This window comes from Carlito syrichta, unplaced genomic scaffold (assembly GCF_000164805.1).
Source record: "Carlito syrichta isolate Samal-C Ts95f unplaced genomic scaffold, Tarsius_syrichta-2.0.1 Scaffold312429, whole genome shotgun sequence".
In the NCBI taxonomy this organism is placed as follows: domain Eukaryota; kingdom Metazoa; phylum Chordata; class Mammalia; order Primates; family Tarsiidae; genus Carlito; species Carlito syrichta.
Window position 1 is genome coordinate 85,820 of NW_007256525.1, and position 18,870 is coordinate 104,689.

The window sequence follows — 18,870 nt, forward strand, 5'->3', positions numbered from 1 at the left end:
ATGGCTATCCACGTGAAGAAATTGTTTATCAATGGAAGCGAAGCTCTGTTGAAGTGGGTGACACAAGATCCTGGAGGCTTTATCAATTTTCATTTGTTGGTCTGAGAAATACCACCGATATAGTGAAGACAACTTCTGGTAAGATACACTTGAAAAGAACGTCAAGTGACTCAGAGTTACAATTCTGGTATATATGATGTGGAAGACTTTTCAATACCTATACATAGATGATATTCAGAAAGTCAAATGAAGTGTTTTAATATTACAGAGAAAATTATATTTGAAATTCTAGTAGCATAGATACATATAAATGTTTTCTACCAATTAAAAGTAAATTGGATTTATATAAGATTAATAAATTATTTATTTTAAGCAAAAAAATAGCAATTATAATAAAGGAAATATTTATTATAAGTGAGTTTATTAATAGAAAATGTTTCATAATATAGTGAAATAATGGCGTTTTACATAGGGAGAATAAATATTCCACAAATGCATAAATGTGACCATAGTGGTAATGGACTCATCCTCCATTCCATAACTCAATATTTGTGCATCTTTGGATAAGAGAACAAGATTTGGATATTAGAGAGGCCTGGTTTCAAATTCCAACTTCATCAGTTATCAGCTATATTTCTTAAACAAATTTATTGAATCACTGAGAATATCAGTTATCCAGATACCTAATGTGGATAAAAAGAACTACATCACAGGGGGACCGTGTGTATGCAAAAAATCATAATATTAAATTATAATAGTAGCTCTTAGTAATATTAATTATAAGATGTTCATTAGGGATAATGCAGTCAGAACTTTAGATTTTTTAAAAGAGGCAAAAAATCAATATTTTATATAAAATATCACAATTTATAATGGTATTATACAGTTTACTTAAAATTCTACGTGGGGCAGATAAGACACATTTCTAGACCAGATCTATCTCATGGGTAGCCAGTTTGAACGCTCTGTAATGCTGAGTATATACTCCATGCAGATTGTTCTAACTGCTCCTTTTAAATTATGTGAATTTAAATATGTATCAATTTCAAATATAAGCATCTTGTTCTCAGCTTCACATCTATTAAGGTATGTCATTTAAAATACATTTTTACAAGTAGAGCTGTTTTCTACTGATTTATTCACTGATTTTTTTCTAGCATTCAAAGTATATATTTTTGTGCTGAATAATTTGAGATAAGACCTATTCTATTGTACAAGAGATAAGTAAATAAAAGACTTACACAGAGATGGAAATTTGTGATACTACTTTCAAAAATATTATCCTCTAAATCAAAGAATTATCTAGCTCTAACATTGTTTTTAGCATTTGCAACTTTCTACTAAAGACTGTCTTATTTTGCAAGAGAAATTAGAAAAAGGTCAAAATAATGCTTGAGTATATTTTTTTAAAGTAGCCTTCTGTTTATTTATTCACTGGAAATTCTGACCATTAAGTACTAGAACAGTCTTAAATTTGGTTAAGGAAAACAAAATTTCAGGATTGACTTGTAACTGAAGTCCTTCAACTGTGAAAGGAAGAACACATGTAAAATTAATCTCCAATCATTCATGCTTGCAGAATGAGACACTGGGCATTGAGTTTTGTTCTATATTCTTTTTTCTAGAATTATTTTAGCACCCTAAATAAAAATACACAAACTCGTGAATAATTGATTTTTTATTTAGTGGTTTTGAGCTTAGCATGGCATTAAGGCCACATGATGGTAGTGAAGGGGTTGATTTTACATCAGAGAGCCTAACAGTACCCCATCCCAATGTCTCATATTGAGATTGATCTAGGGTATTTACTGTCTATTAAGAGGTACTTCTGGGAAAAAATATCTACTTACATTAAGCAAATAATTAAGTTCCCACAAGGCTATTAATCTTCCTAAAGAAATCATAGCAAAATGGTATTAAAAAGGTCCTGTAGGGATTTGACATTAAGTACCATCATTTAAATGATCTCGTCAACTCCTTTGTTAATTTTAATATTGTAGATAGCCTTCACATTAGTCTTTTTCCCACTCCTTGCACTTGCTGGTTTATATTTTGTGTGCAGTACTATTTCAATGGATTCTTTGAAAAGAAAGGGTTGAATTAAAAATTAGTATCTATACTGAGAGGCAGCCTGATTCTTGTAACAGTTAATTTGTAATGATTGGAAGTATTTGTTTGCTATTTGTTTGATTTCCTATGCCCTTCTTACTTTCAAAGTATGATTCTATAACTAGTGAAAGTTTACAAGGAAGTTATATTAACAACTTTCTTGAAAAATTAGCAGAAATTTATAATGTGGGTTTCTTCTAGACTTGTAGTAAATGTAAAAGTAAAAGTAAAAAGCCTCTGGGCAAGAATATTTCCTAAAATTGATATAGTGCAGTTTTCTACCATTTATTGATTCAAACTTTGTTATATCCAAGTGGTGACTATAGTTTTGCTTCATTAATATTTTTTCTTTAATTTCATTTATTCTTTTAATAATATTAACTTTGTTTAAAAAGGAAAGCTTATAATTGTCAAACCAGAGAATCTGACATAAATAGAAGTTGATATAAAAATATACTAAAACACAAACACATGTTCTTACATTTTAATGCATGTATTTGTGTTCCCCAGACTTTGAGTATGTTATAAAATAGAGAAAGAGACAGAGAGAGAGAGGGAAGGAGGGATTAGAAATATAGGAAAATGCAACTAGTACCAAAGTAAAACATTCTCCTTGATGTAAACAGAAGGATAGGGGGGCATTCCTCAGGAATAACTTTTTCACCAGGAAATTTAATGCTATTTGATAGTTTTTGCATCTATAACTTAGCAATATCTCCTTTACTACTGGTTTTGTTTGTGCTGTTGTTGGTTTTCTGTTACAGTTGAACACCCCCACCCCCCAAAAAAACCTCCCTGGTGTTAGATTGTTAAGATTTGAAGAATATCTTTAATTTATAGTCAATATGCCGCACAAATTTTGTATCCATGATTTCTCCTTCAAACCTGATTGTTCTATATCTAGTAAAACTCCACCATTGCCCCAGTGAACTAGGCATGAGCACACGGAGTCTTGTCTCTGCCTCCCACATCTAATGAATCATGAAGGAACTTATGCCTCTGAAATTTCTTGTGTAACTATCCTCTTTTCAGTTACCATTGCCACTGTCCTAGTTCATGATTTTGTCTGTTCTCATCTGGTCCATTTTGGTAGCTTAAGTTATATCTCTAATGTCAGTCTGTCTCTTTTACAGTCTATGCTTTAAACATTAATTGTGGAAACTATCATTTACTAAGCACTAACTATATACACCATGGCAAGCACTTAGTGTAAATGATCTACTTTAATTCTCATAACCATAGTTGTATTTACTCTTATCAGCACCTATAGTATCACTGCAGAAGAGAAAACTGAGACTTCATAGGGATCCTTTGATTTGCAGGTATCAAGAACAAGCACTGGGACACAAATTCAAGTGGTCTGTTCCCAGACTCATGCTCATAATCACAACAGTATTTGACTCCCATCGTGATGTACAATTTCCATCATGTCTCAATAATTCTGTAGGCCCAAATAAGCACAAGCCATTGATTCTAATATGTAAGAAACTGATCTCAGAAACTTCCTCACGTTGCTTTTTATGATTTCTTATTTTGCGAAAGAACTAATCTGTTAATATTTTTCAGAACTTAACTGGCCAGTCCTCTAGCCACATTGAATCTCAGTTTTCTTCCTCTTTTGTTTGACTTCTTAACTCACTCTTACCATTTTATCTCTATGACTTTAAGGTTTAAATCAATGGCATTTCACCAATTATGTCTTTATCAATCTTTACAACAAACCTGCTTGCAACAATTTTTAGGAATATTTTCTCTTGTCAAGCAGCTCAGGTTTAACCCCAGCTTGGTCATTTGCTAGTGATGTGAACTTTATATAAATCGTTTATATATCTGAGCACAGTATCACCATTATTACAGAACTTCTCCAAGGATTAAGTAAGATCCTCCATTAAAATGCTTAAAACTGGGAAGGACTTAGTAAATGGAAGGCAATATTATTTCTATTTTCATTATTGTTATTACTCTAGTAACTCCCCCTGGAACCTTTTATCCACCTTATGAAAACATAATTTCCCCCTTGTGTTTTCTGGGCACGTGTTTTACTCACCAGTTCCTGACCCCTCACTCTGCTAAATCATAAACTTCACAGCAGAAGCCTTCTTTTAATCATCTTTGTTTCCATGAAGTTATTAGCCTGGTGTTATGTGTAACATGGATTATAGATGATGCGTAAATTTTTTATTTATGAAACGTATATTGATAAAACTATGTACCTTAGTATATATCATTTGGCCAGGCATGGTATCAAACACCTGTAATCCTAGAACTTTAGAATGCTGACGTAGTAGGATTGCTTGAGGCCAAGAGTTCAAGACCAGCCTGGGCAACATAGCAAGACCTCTATATATCCAACCATTATGCATTATTATCCCATCATACTATTTCCCTTTCCTGAGATTTTTCTGGATAAGCTATACTTACTACAGGACCTATGCTCATTTTTATCTTATTATTTAATACTAAGCTCAAGTCCAACTTTCTGTGCCTATGTCAATGTTTACAAATGAGTGAAACCGTTCCCCAAATAGAAATAATAGCTCCAACCTCTCAGACTGTGTTTTCCTTTAAATGTCCCTGGTAAAATAAAAAGAAACGTATAAAATTTTACTCATCATGAAGATGATCAATTGTAGGCAAGAGAAAGGGGTATTAAAAGACACAAGTTAATAGTATTTTGTTTATTTGTTTGTTTTATTTTAAAGATGTAGGGTAAAATTCAGGATTAGGTCGATAGGTGGTCATTGTACAGGTAAAGTTTGGGCCACCCTTTGGCCCCCTCTTCACCTGGTTTGAGATCAAGTACCCTTATTGATGTTATGTGCCTTCCCTCACTCCATGGCAGTGTCCTGCTACTGCCAATCTCTTTCTTATTATGATAAATGTTCAGAGTCTGCTTATGAGTGAGAACATGTGGTATTCAGTTATTTGTTTCAGTGATAGATCACTGAGTATGATAGACTCTAAATTCATTCAAGTTGCTGCAAAGTCTATAATGTTGTTCTGTATCACTACATACTATTCCATAGTGTATGTGTACCACGTATTTCTTTATCCAGTCCACATTTGATGGACAGCATGGTTGGTTCCATAGTTTTGCTAAGGTGAATAACGCTGCAATAAACATAATAGAATATAAAATGATTTGAGTTCCTCTGCGTATGTTCCCAGAAGGGAGATTGCATATGGAAGGTCGATTTTTAGATCATGTGTGAATTGCCAAACTGTTTTCCACAGACTTTGCATTAGTTTGCACTCTCACCAACAGTGTAGAAGCATTTCCTTTTCCCCACATCCTCTCCAGCATCTGTTGTTTTTTGAATTTTTGATAATGGCCATCCTAACTGGAGTTAGGTGATATCTCAGTGTGTTTTTAATTTTCATTTCTTTGATCATTAGTGAGGCTGAGCATTTTTCATGTAGCTGTTGGCTTCTCACATATCTTCTTTAGAGAAGTGTCTGCTCATATCTTATGCCCACTGTTTAATAGGACTGTTTTTTGTTTTTATCCGTCCTACAGGTTTGAGTTGCTTTTAGATTCTGGATGTTAAACCTTTGTCAGAAATAGAATTGGCAAATATTTTTTTCCCATTCTGTGGGCTGTCTTCCTACTCTCTTCATGGTTTCCTTTGGTTTGCAGAAGATTTTCAGTTTGCGGTCCCACTTGTCTATCTCATCTCTTATGGCATGGGCTTTTGGGGTTTTGATCAGGAACTGGTTGCCTATTCCAATTTCTGTAAGGATGTCTTTTGCATTTTCTTAGATCCTTATAGTTTGAGGTTTTCCATTTAGGTCTTTGATCCATTTAGAGTTGATTTTTGTGTATGGTGATAGGGAGGAGTCCTGTTTTCAATATTCTGCATGTGGTCAGCCAGTTTTCACAGCACTGTTTATTGAATAGGTTCTCTTTTCCCCAGTGGTTATTGGAGGCTTTGTCAAAGATGAGTTGGTTGAGAGGTCAAAGTTTTGCTTCCAGAATCTCTATCCTATTCCATTGGTCTACATCCTCTTCTTGTACCAACTCCAGGTTGTTTTGATTATTGTAGCCTTATAATAAGGTTTAAAGTCTAGAAATGTGATACCTCCCACTTTGTTTCTTTTGTTGACGATTGTTTTACTATCCATGGTCTTTATGTTTCCATATAAATTTCTGTATGGTTTCCAGTTCTGAGAAAAATAATTTTGGTCATTTAATGGGTATTATGTTGAATCTGTAGATCGCCTTCTGTAGAATGGACATCATAACAATGTTGATTCCATGAGAATGGAATATTTCTCCATTTGTTTGTATTATATTTGATTTCATTGAGCAGCGTTTTGTAGTTTTCGTTGTAAAGGTAATTCATGTCTCTGGTTAGGACGATGCCAAGGTATTTCTTTTTGAGTGTGTGTGACTATTGTGAATGGGATTGTGCTTTTTATTTGGTTATCTGCCTGTCTGTGGTTGGTGTATAAGAATGCAACTATCCTTTGTACATTTACTCTGCATCCCGAGACTTTGTCAAAGTCCTTTATCAGAGCAAGGAGACTTTTGACAGATTCTCTTGGGTTTTCAAGTTATAGGATCATATCATTCAGCAAAGAGGGATAACTTAACTTCCTCTTTTCCTATTTGGGTACACCTGATTACCTTCTCTCTTCTGATTGTTCAAGCTAGGACTTCTAACACTATGTTGAACAAGAGGGGTAAGAGTAGGCAGTCTTGACTTTTAATGGTTTTTAGGGGAAATGTTTCCAATTTCTGTCCATTTAGCAGTATGTTGGCTATGGGTTTATCATAGATGACTCTTACTATTTTGAGGTATGTTCCCTCTGTTCCTAGGTGTTCAAGGGTTTTTATCAATAAGGAATGCTGGATTTTATCAAAACCCTTTTTCTGTGTCTAATGATATAATCATGTGGTTATTGTATTTATATCTGTTAATGTATTTGATTACATTTATGGTCTTGCAGATGTTGAATCTGCCCTGCATCCTGTGAATGAAGCCTATTTGGTCATGGTGGATGATTTTTGGGATGTGTTTTTCGATCCGATTTGCCAGAATCTTGTTAAGATTTTTTGCATCTATGTTCATCAGGGGTATTGGCCCGTAGCTCTCTTTTTTTGTTGGATCTTTACCCAATTTGAGTATCAGTGTGATGTTAGCTTTAAAAAATAATTACAGAAGAGTTCTGTCTTTCTTTATTGCCTGGAATACTTTCAAAATGATTAGCCCCTCGTTGTATGTTTTGTAGAATTCTGCTGGCAAGTCATCTGGTCCAGAACTTTTTTTTGTAGGTAGTTTTCTTATGATGAAGGTGATTTCCTGGGTTGTTGTTGGTTTATTTATGATCTCAATTTCTTCCTGTTTCAACTTTGGGAGGCTGGGTGATGTCAGAAAGTCCTCCATATCATTTAAGTTTTCAAGTTATTTTCCATACAGATGTGCATAGTAATCTCTGATAATACTTTGTATTTCTTTGGTGTCAGTTGTCTTGATATTTTCTATTTCTGATTGTGTTTACTTGGGCTTTGTCTCTCTTTTTCTTGGTCATTCTGGATAGGGGTTAATCAGCCTTATTTATCCTTTCAATGAACCAATTTATTGTTTTATAGATTTTTTTCTATAGTATTTTTGTCCTCTGTGTCCTGTATTTTTACTTTTACTTTAGTGATCTGGTATCTTCTGCTGAAGTTAGGATTTTGGTGGTTTTGTCTTTTCAGGTTCCTTAGGTGATTTATTAGGCTATTGGTTTGTGATCTTTCTCTTTTCTTGATGTGTGTTCATAGAGATATAAATTCCACTCTTAGTTCTGTTTTCATGACATCCCAGAGATTTTGATAAGATGCATCTTTATTTTTATTTGTTTCCAAGAATCTTTAAATTTCTGTTTTGATTCCTGTGTTAACTCAGGAGTTATTCAGCGTCATGCTGTTTAGTGTCCATTCCTTTGTGAATTTTTTGGAAATTTTGTTGGTGTTGATATTTATTTTTATTCCACTTTGGTCTGAGAAGGTGTAAGTATTTTAATCTTATGAACTTTGTTTATGTTTGACTTATGGCAAAGGATGTGGCCAATCTTGGAGTCTGTTCCATGTAGTGATAAGTAGAATGCATATTCTATGGTTGTAGGGTGGAGTGTTCTGTAGGTATCAATTAAATTCATTTGGACAAGCATCACACTGAGGTTCCCAATTTCTTTGTTGATTTTTTGGTCTTAATGATCTATCTCGGGTTGTTGGTGGGGAATTTAAGTCCCCAGTTATGATAGTGTTAGAGTCAATATCCTTTTTTTTGAGTTTACTTAGTGGCTATTTTATAAAAGCTGGTGCTCTTGTGTTGAGTGCATATATGTTTAGGATTTCTTGTTGATGGATTGAACCTTTTATATTTATGCAGTGTCCTTCTGTATCTTTTTAAATTTTTAATAGTTTAATTGTTGTTTTGTCTGATATTGGGATCATGACTCTTGCTTTTCTGTGTTCCGGTAGCCTGTAAATGTGTTTTCCATCCTCAAAAACTTTGAGTTTCCTTTATAGTGAGATTTGTTTCCTGGGGACAGCATATTAAGTTGAGCCTTTTTTTTTAAATCCAGTTTTCCATTCTTTATCTTTCAGTGGTGCATTTAGTCTATATGTGTTCAGACTGATTGCAGAGAAGTGAGAGTTTATCTTAGTTATGAAGTTTTTATAGAGTTTTGTTGTTGTTGCTGCTGTTTGTTTATTTATTGGTTTTCTTTTGTTTTTTGTTGATATACCTGTGTGTTTTAAATTTTACAGTCATGATGCATACTGTGTTGATTGTCTGTTTTCCTACATTCTTTGAAGGAGTGTATTCATTCTTTTTTTTCTTCTGTGCATAATACCTCCTTAGGCATCTTTTGTGGAACTGATCTGCAGGTGGCACAAACTCTTAGGGATTGAATGTCTGGGAAGGATTTTAATTCTCCATCACTGATGAAGCTTAGGTTAGCTGGGTAGGAAATTCTTTATGGGGATTTTTAATCCTTGAGTATGTTTAAGATTGGACTCCAATATTTTCTAGCCTTTAGTGTTTCTGTAGATAAGTCTGTTGCTACTCTAATTGGTCTTCCTGGTAGGTAGTCTGACCTTTCTCTCTCACTACCTTTAGAATTTTTTTCTTGTATACCTACTTTGTGTAAGTGAATTACTGTGTCAAGGAGTTGGTCTTCTCATTTGATATCTTGCTGGAAGTTTCTGAATCTCTTGTGCTTGGATGGTCGTGTTTCTGATGAGATGTGGGAAGTTTTCTTAGATAAGCTCATAGAATGTTTGTTCCAAGGTGTTCTCTGTCTCCCTTTGTGCCTCAAGAATGTCAATCAGCGCAGCCTCTTAATGTAATTGCACATCTCTTGGAGGCTTTGTTTCATCTTTATTAGCTTTCTTTCTATGTTTTTAACAGCTTGGCTTAGTTCCATATTTCATTCTTCAAACTCTGAGGTTCTTTCTCCTGCTTGGTTAATTCTGCTTTCCATACATGTTAGTTTGGTATTTAATTCATTTACTGTATTCTTTATTGCCACTGTCTCAGTTATCAACTCTTTCATTCTTTTTTCTACCCCTCTTTGTTTTTATTCATCCTCTTCATCAATACCTTGATATCTGGACATGTGGTTTAAGACCAGTCATTCTAGGGGCTCTTCATTGTTTGAGTTATGAAGTCAGTATAACCAGGCATTGGTTTTCCTGGGGTCTAGGGAATACCTGTGTTCTTCTGTTGATTCTTCTTCATTTGTGACAAATATTCTCCCTCTTTCCCTCCCCTTTTGATTCCATTGCTCAGTGTCAGGGGTATAGCATTCACATCTGTTTGTTCAGTCCCTTATTCTTCCTTAGGTAGAACCTCTGGTTTTATTCAATTTTGAAGCCAGGCTGGGGGTGGAGGGCTGTTCTATCTTTTTGCAGTTTTGAGATTTGGTTAAGGTGCAGTGAGGGAAGCTATGGTTCAGAAGCTATTTGCAGATCGCAGTTCTGCTGACTGAAGTGTGGGTCCCCTGAACCCACTTCCTACTACATTACAATATGTCCATGTGTAATGGACATATGTATGCTCCCTGAAACCAAAATGAGATAAGAGAAAGGAAAAAAAAAGAGAGAAAGAAAGGAAGATGAAGAGAAAGAAGGAGAAGAAGGAAAACAGACTGGCAACTAATTGAACAGATAAATAAACAAATGAAATTAGCAAAAAAAGACGAAGATACACTCACCCTCAAATATATCCATATGCACAAAAAGAGGGAGAAAATGAGGATAGTGGGAACTAAAATGAGCTTCCTCTTGTGGCCATTTCCTTTCCTTTTTTTTTTTTACTGGAAAGTCCTAAGCACTGTCACTTTTGGCTTGCCATGGCAAGGAGCAAGCTCCAGTCTCTAAATTCTCCCTTCTGCTATCATCACAGGCCATTCAGGCTGCTCTCCATGTGGGTCAGATACCCCATGGACTGCTGAGGGAAGGGTGAATCAGATCAGACCTCACCACAACTATCTGCTGTTAGGTCTCCCACTCCAATTGCATGCATGTTGGTCTGGTCTATCGTTGGGGGTAGGGTGTCTGTCTCTCCAGTATCATGCACTTGGAGTATTCTCTCTCTGGGCCCATGATGGTCCATCTCAGAGGGTGAAGATTGCCCCTTGGTCTCAGAATGCAGGCTACTCAGTATTTGGTGAACTAAAGCAAGTCTCTGCCCAGGTTCTGGGACAGAGAAAACGGTGTTGGCCTACATCCTCTCCTTTGGCAGGGTTCACCTCTAGATTTTCTCCTCAAGCTATCTTGACAGTCCCCGCTGACAGTGTCTGGCCTATTGCCACAGGTGCTGGTGAGGACCAGGTGCCAAGAAGCAGCTGATCTCTGTGGCTTTTTGCTAAGATATGCCCTGAGAATAGCATATGTTACTGGGGAGGAGGGCTTGGTAGTTAATTCAGAGCAGTGGTAAGTTACAGTGGCTTCTTCAGGAGAGTCCCAGGTATTTGATCCTGTGTCTTCTCTCAGTTGGACATTTGTTCACTCACGTGCGCACACACACATACACACACACACGCACACACACACATACACACACACACACACACACACACACACTCACACAGATGCATCCTTATACACATTCATCTATGCGTAGACTCTCACACTGACCATTCCATTGTCATCTTCGATGGTAATTTTTTAATTGAAGAAGTTGAAAGGCAAAAGAAAAAAGCCAAAAGCTTGAATATCTTTCATTCATTAAAAGCATAATGCAGAATTCTGTTGGACATATTTTTCCTTTGCTTATTGTTTTCTCTAAACTAGAAAAGTTTATTCTCTCTGCCATGTTGCCATGGCCAGTTCATCAAATTATTTTCATAATTTTTTGTACTTTGTTCTTCTATGTTCTGTTCTGAGATGTGGACTAGAAGAGTAGACACATGCATTTCTTAAGAGAACCTACCTTCTGTGTTCCAAATGCCATCATAGTGAATCAAAAAGAAATACGTCACATCCCTCTCGACATTAGAATACCGTTAAATTTTTCAAATTGTTTTCAGCAATTCATGCAAAATATCAGTGTTTTATGTAGCATCTTCATAATTTTTGGCATGACCATGTGTATTAATTATTATTTATTATTGTTATTGCCATTAACTCATCTTTTGGGCTGAGATTTCTTTTGCTAGTTATAGTTTCCTGATTTTTTTATCACAAAAAAATATAAATAGGAAAATGAAAATCTGTGTACTACTAAATTTATCTTCCTTTGCATCAGTGGCATACAGATCACAATTTTAGAAACATCAGTTCTGTGGATGAAGTCCGTGCTCATTGCCTGAATTCTAAAATATGTGTAATCTATGCTATATATTCAAACATTTGCTTCATTCTTCCATCATACCATCTCCCTTTCCTGAGATTTTTCTGGATAAGCTACACCTACTCTAGGGTCTCTGCTCATTTTGTTTTTATTATTTAATAACAAGCTCAAATCCTACTTTTTCTGCCTTTGTCAATGTTTATATATGAGTGAAATAGCTCTCCAAATATGAATAATAACTCAAACCTCTAAGGATGTGTTTTCATTTGAATGTTCTTGGTCAATTAAAAAGACACGTAAAACTTTATTCATCATAGAGATAAACTATTGTAGGGGAGAGAAATTAGAATAAAAAGATGTGAACTAATGGCAATTGTTTAATTAAATAAGTTGAAAGGAAAAAAGAAAAAAAAGGATAATGCTAAATGATAAAAGAGAAATAAACAACTACAGTAGCAATCCTATAGTCTTGTTACTTTTGAGTCTCAGTGAGTTGTGAGCCTATTTTAGTCAATACTAAAATTTTCAAACTACTTGAAGCAACGTAATATCTTAAAATATACCAGTGGATGATTGCACAGCAATAGATTTTATTTTATTTTTAAGCTTCAATTTAACCAAAGTTAACTTTGGTTTTAGGAGAGGAGAATGTATGAATTATGTAAATAGAACTGGGCCTGGAGAACTCACTTTCCCTCTCTGGGATGAAAGTTTCTTATCTATAAAATGAATACATTTGATTAGATGCTACTTTAAAGTCCTTGTCCTCAGTATTTATTCACAATACCTGCTAGAACCTAAGTTATACTTTTGATGTCCTAAGGTAAGAGATATTTTCTTTGTAAATAAATGTTTTTCTACAATGGTTTTACTTCATCACGTTCTCAATCTATTTTCAAAGCAAATCAAATACAAAAGCAAACTCTTTTACATTTAAGTTTTCAATTTCAGAGAAATAATACTTCCTTTCCATCTATTTTGTTCTTAGTGATATGTTATTACTAAGATTAAACAAAAATGCGAATAAAAATGGCAACTTTTTTCAGTTGCAATTCTGAAATATTAATATATTACATTTAAAAATCATACATTTGGATTTTAATTACTAAAATGTGCTGGCATTACCTAGTGGGGAGACAGTTTTTAAGGGGTGGAGGGAGATGGCATAAAGAAGTCCTATGAAATCTAAGGAAAATTGTTTGGTTTCAAGGTGACATTTGTCATTTCTGCTTATGTTTTCCTGGCAAGAACTCTGTGTGTTCCCACAGAGATAAAATGAGACTGGGAAATGTAGCCCAGTTGTGGGCCAGGAAGGGAAAATGGGTTTAATGACTTTCTAGTATCTGTGCAATATAAGTGATACCATATTTTTCACAACAAGAAAGGACATTTTTGTTGTTGCTGTTGATGTTGTTTTTGAGTCAGTGTCTCACTTTGCTGCCCAGGCTGGATTGCAGTGGTATGATCACAGCTCACCACACCCTCCACCTCCTGGGCTCAGGCAATCCTTCTACCTCAGCCTCTTGAGTAGTTAGTTTAGACTATAGGCACATACCACCACGCTTGGCTAAATTTTACTTTACCTTTTAATTTTGTTATTTTGTTGTAGAGGTGATGTCTTGCTATGTTTCCAAGGCTGGTCTCAAATTCCTGGGCTCAAGTGGTCCTCTCACTTCAGCTGAGATTGCAGGCATGAGCCACTGCACCTGACCGACAAAGACATTATTATTCTTTCATTTTACAGATAAGGAAATTAAAGTTTAGGTGGACTAAGTAATTTTTTGAAGGATAGTTAGTGATGTAGAGTTATTTTATCCCACTGCTTATCATAGACATATTACATAAAGAGATGAATTAATTCAAATAAAAGGTTATTAAGCTTAATAATAGCTAATGTTGCAAAGACATGCCACAATGAAGTATTAACATTTAATATGATAACCATATGTATGCATCAACCATATGTTAACCTGGAGGAATAGCAATTATGTTTAGATCTAACAAATGTAGCAAATGAAATACTTAATTTAGCAATGCTATCCTTTCATTTTTCAATAAACATATTTTCTGCTTGTGATAAATCATTATTTTCTGCTTGTAAGAAATCATTATTACTCATTAAGTGAACTTATATATGGATAACCATTTAAATATGGTTTTAATTCAGAAACTGCAGGATCCAATGTATCTATATACAGTTGTGTTTTAAAGAAAAATCTCATTTGATAGAGGACATAATAAAAGGTTTGCACGACTACTATTTAGAGTAAATTTAAGGATCAATCTCTTATTTTGACAGTCTAGTGAAACCAATCAGTTCAAGAAAGTATTGATTTTTAGCCAAGTTGATGTTTTCCAACTCAACTAAAAATCTTACTTTGCTACATTCAAGACACATCAGTGTGACTTATATAACCAATAGATCCCTCTTGCTAAGCTGCTGCCCCCAAATAAATTTAAAACATTAAGTAATTTCAATATAAACATAAAAATGAGAAAATGAAGACCAAGTCACTGAGCTTCATACTCTACACACAAACTCATAGAAGATTTCTTTTTCCATTTCTGATATAATTGAATGATTCCTTCATCTTATTTTTGCAGTTTCAGAAAATAATGCTACATAGCATTACAGACAGGCAAATTTAAACATTCCAGCAACTGAAAGGGGCAACAAATAACAATAAGGAACATAATGAGTGTCTTATTTTAAAATATTGCCTTCTTTTAAAAAAAAAAATAAATTATTATGAAGGTGAAAACACTCTGCAATGTACAACATCCCAGAAAAGAATCTGCTGGGCCTACAGAATAGGGGCTGAGTGGACTTCAATTTACCATTCTCACCTGCTGCTTATATAATATATCTCATTCAAAAAATCAAGACCACTCAGTTTTATTAGTACATCCAGAAGGGTAGAAACATCAGAAAATCCCAAGGAATAACCATTGATCGATATGTAAAGCATGATTAACATTGTTGTGATTGTTTTATTTACTTTTATATATGGCTATCTTTGCTGTTCAGGAAATTGGCAGTGCTTTACATTCAACACAGAAACCACATTATAAACACCTACTTTTTTACATTTGTCTTCTAATTTATCCACTCCAAAATTAACTACTCCTTGCAATACACTATATTATAGAATTATGGCAAAAACATATACTAAAGTAGCATTTTCTTAAAATTGTAGTTCTTCTGTTATGTCCACCACAAACCTAACTGTTTTGTTCATAAGCACTTCACTACCAGTACTATGACACTTTTATTTACAAATACTGAAGTACAAATAAGTGACATTGCTGAGATGAGTAAGAGATGAAAGCTTTAATTTAGATAACTAAATTTACTGGAATAGTTTTCAAATATGATTTCTAACCTGTGTATGCTCATATGATTAACAGCACCATGTACCTTGATTTCCATCATTATATCTATTGTTCTCTGCTAAGTGGTGAAGAGCTATGTAATATAAAAGACAATGTGTAATTTGTGAACTGTGTAATGGCTCTTTGTTAAAGAGAAAATACAATCATGGACTCCAAATGTAACTGCCTAATGATCACATTTTTTTTAGTTGATGATTTCTTGTTACCAGTATTAGTGATTGAGAGTGAAATTATATTGATACAAAAATAAAATTTTAGGGATACATCTTAAGGATCAAGCCCAATTGCATTTGCACTTAGAGGGAAATTACTCCAAAGAGCTAAAATCAGAAATTCTGATTTGGTAACCAACGGTCTAATTCCTATCTATAGTAAGGGTCATTAGACATGACCGAGTTTTGTTTTTTTTTCAGTCAACATTAAACAATTTTCATGGAAAATTTAGAACATTTTTACATACTAAATATCTAGGCCTTCATTGTCATGTGAAAATAATTGTGTAGACCTGAATTATTGCCTTTCTTAGCAGAAGAGGCAGGCAAATTCCAGTTTAGCAAAGTCCTTACCACTTCCTGCCCTATTTTCAGGGCTATGCTTTTCTCCTTAAATTACTGTTTTCATATTTTCAAAAGCACTGTACATGTATACCTCTATTAAAAATGGGAGAAAATTTAATATAATCAATCACCAAATGAGAGCTGGTATATGTCTACAGAAATGAAGACAGTTATTTATCTCTCAGAGATAAAGAGAATTTCTATCACAAGACAATCCTGTAAGAAACTAATGCTAAAACTATGACTCAACCACAATTTACCTGAGGATAGGTATTAAGTGAATTGCGAGAAGTGTTAGAACGTGACCAATCTAGGTCTCACTCTTTTTTGACATTCTACAATTGGGTTTATTTAATATAAATATACAGCATAAGCAACTTTAAGTTCATTCAGTTTATTTATAGTGTCCTCTTTCATGGAAATGAATTTTAAATAAAAATAAAATTGCAACATTCTGAATGAGCCTATAGTTTTTGCTGTTTTTGTTTCTTTCTCCACTCATGTGAGCAACTAAAAGCCTTGTCATTTTTCTGTGTATTACTGATTAGCAGTCTTGCATTGCCAATTAAATTGAGACTTTGTCCTTTTTCGTAGTTTTCTGAAAATTATCAGTTATTATTCTGCAATAAAACCTTATTCTTCATTTTGTATGATGAAATGAGGAAGCTGTGTGCAAGAATCTATATACCCCACGTATACATACTTCTATATATCCTATGATTCCTATTTAAGGATTGTTGTTTTGGTTGTGCCATCATGAAAAGGAATTTTCTCTTTTGGCCTGAAATTTCTTAATCTCAAAAAAAAAAAAAAAAAAAAAAATCAGACTAGAGTGATTTTACAGTTTCTTTTCATCCCTAAAATGCAGTTTTGTATTTCAGGGTATTTGACAGCTCTACTATAAAATAAATTTCTGGTAGGTATTTAGGTTTTTTGTTCACCAGAGTCCTGAACAGAATTTTTCTCATGCCTTCTTATTATGTAACATTCAGAAGTTAATAGATTTATTTTGTCTGTTATATGTGGAGATCTTAGATGGAAGAAGGGCCCAGAGTGTTGCCATAGAGATGGTTGGTAATTTAGCTAAGATCTGATAAAGTGAATTTGTCATGGGGACATAGGCCTACTGTAAGTGGGAAACATGGAGGTGGGTACTAACTGAATTTACTGTGAATGAAAAATTGGAACAGATGAAGATAGAACAATGGCTGTGACTAGGATTTAGGAGAGGAGAAGGAATAGACACTTGATGTATTCAAACAGGAAGAATATTTGCAACCTACAGTGTATAAAGTGACCTTAATTTATTAACTTACTGTTCTGTTTTTGATAACTTAATTATACAAATTGGCTGAATGCATACAGCCCTGTTCATCAGTAGTCCATTAAAAAAGTAATTATTCTACTACCTCTACAATAATAGAAATAAGTATAGTCATAATTATAATAATATGTGCTAACATTTGTAAGCTCTTAATGTAAATCATCTCATTCATTTTTCACAGCCATTCCATAATGTGATACTCACTTTTCACATGAGATTATCATTTAGAACCAACCTTGTAGAAAGATATCCAGAGAGGGTAAGGACCTTGTCCAAGATCATGAAGTAAGTTATTGAACAGATAACTGTGTTTCCTGACTGACAGCCTGAATGCAATCCAGCAATGACTCAAATACCAGAGTTCTTTTTATTCTGAATTTGTTTTTACAGAAAGACATGCCCTTGACCCTACTCCTTTATCTAATGTGTGATTTGTTTTCCTGCTATTCTTATGAAATACTTCCATCATCTATCTATGTGTCTATCATAAATTTATCTAAAACTTTTTTTTACCAAGTTTGGTACATACAAAGTATGGTAGAGTCAGGCTGTATTGGTCTGTTTCAGCTAGACTATGCTATATTAGAAAACAGCCTTCAAATTTGAGTGGCTTAAAGAAAATAAAGGTTTATATTGCATTCTCTCTCTCTCTCTCTCTCTCTCTCTCTCTCTCTCTCTCTCTCTTTAACTTTCTCTCTCTCTCTCATTTCTATATTCTGTGACATACAATTCTCATGGCCATGGTCAAAGAGGGAAATAATAGAAGAATAAAGTGATCCTCAAAACTTCTGCTTTGTTAGGCATATATAATTTTGGCTCATATTTTCTTGGCCAAAGAAAATGTGCAAGCCTGATTTCCATGGGCAGAGATACATACTCCTTTAACACAAAAGGGCTAACAGGGAAGGCCTCTGTAGGAATAGACTCAGTAAAAAGGGGCAGCAGATATTTTAAACTACAAAAGAAAAATAACCATTGCTATAATTTTTATCCTAATAACCATTTTATAATTTTTTGTTGTCCACCTGCTTGACTTGGTAACTAAGTGTAGGAAACCAGAGGATCTAGGCATTACTTCTCATAAGTCTTCCCTGGAAGCAGCAGTGCATGCCCTGTATCATTTAATTTTTCAGAGTAGGACCATGACTTTGTAAAAGATCCCATCTTCTTAGAGAGTGTAAGAGAAAGTCATATTTGTTTGGGTGAGAAATAAAGTCCTGTGTTGGTGATTTGCCAGTTTCAATTTCTTTTGGTCTTTAAAACACAAGATCATGTGTCAAAATAAGTTACTCTCAAAAAGAGAAAGCGATGCCCTACTCTCAGAAAAAATATGTACAAAGCATGAAAATATTCCTCTGAGAATTATACTCTTAAAAAGTGATTGTTTTAGGTTAAGCCTGTCTAAATTAGTCTATGACCTATAGCCATTATTTCTTATTTATGTAAAATTGATTTTAGAAAGAGCTGGTGAGAACGCATGATATTTACATGAAAATTATTGTAGGGTGTTGGGAACTGTCACATTTTATAAACATGAGCAAGATTTTGTTTGCTGTATTGCTGAGACAGCTTTATTAATTACAAGTCCAACATATTGGTCCTATACTAAATTCAATTTTACAGCTATTGAGTCAGTGCTAACGTCTAAGAAATAATAAACCAGAATCATCTTCTTGTCAGTAGGAAGAAGTAATTTAACATG

General features: G+C 34.2%; 1 protein-coding gene across 2 annotated transcripts in view; it reads left to right on the top strand.

The window, feature by feature from the left end:
* Positions 1 to 18,870, top strand: part of GABRG2 (gamma-aminobutyric acid type A receptor gamma2 subunit) — a 110,743-nt gene that overhangs the window by 37,574 nt on the left and 54,299 nt on the right. For both annotated transcript variants that reach the window (XM_008069905.2, XM_008069906.2), the window contains exon 6: positions 1 to 138. In XM_008069905.2, coding sequence (XP_008068096.1) covers positions 1 to 138 — 138 coding nt within the window. The remainder of the gene's footprint in view (positions 139 to 18,870) is intronic.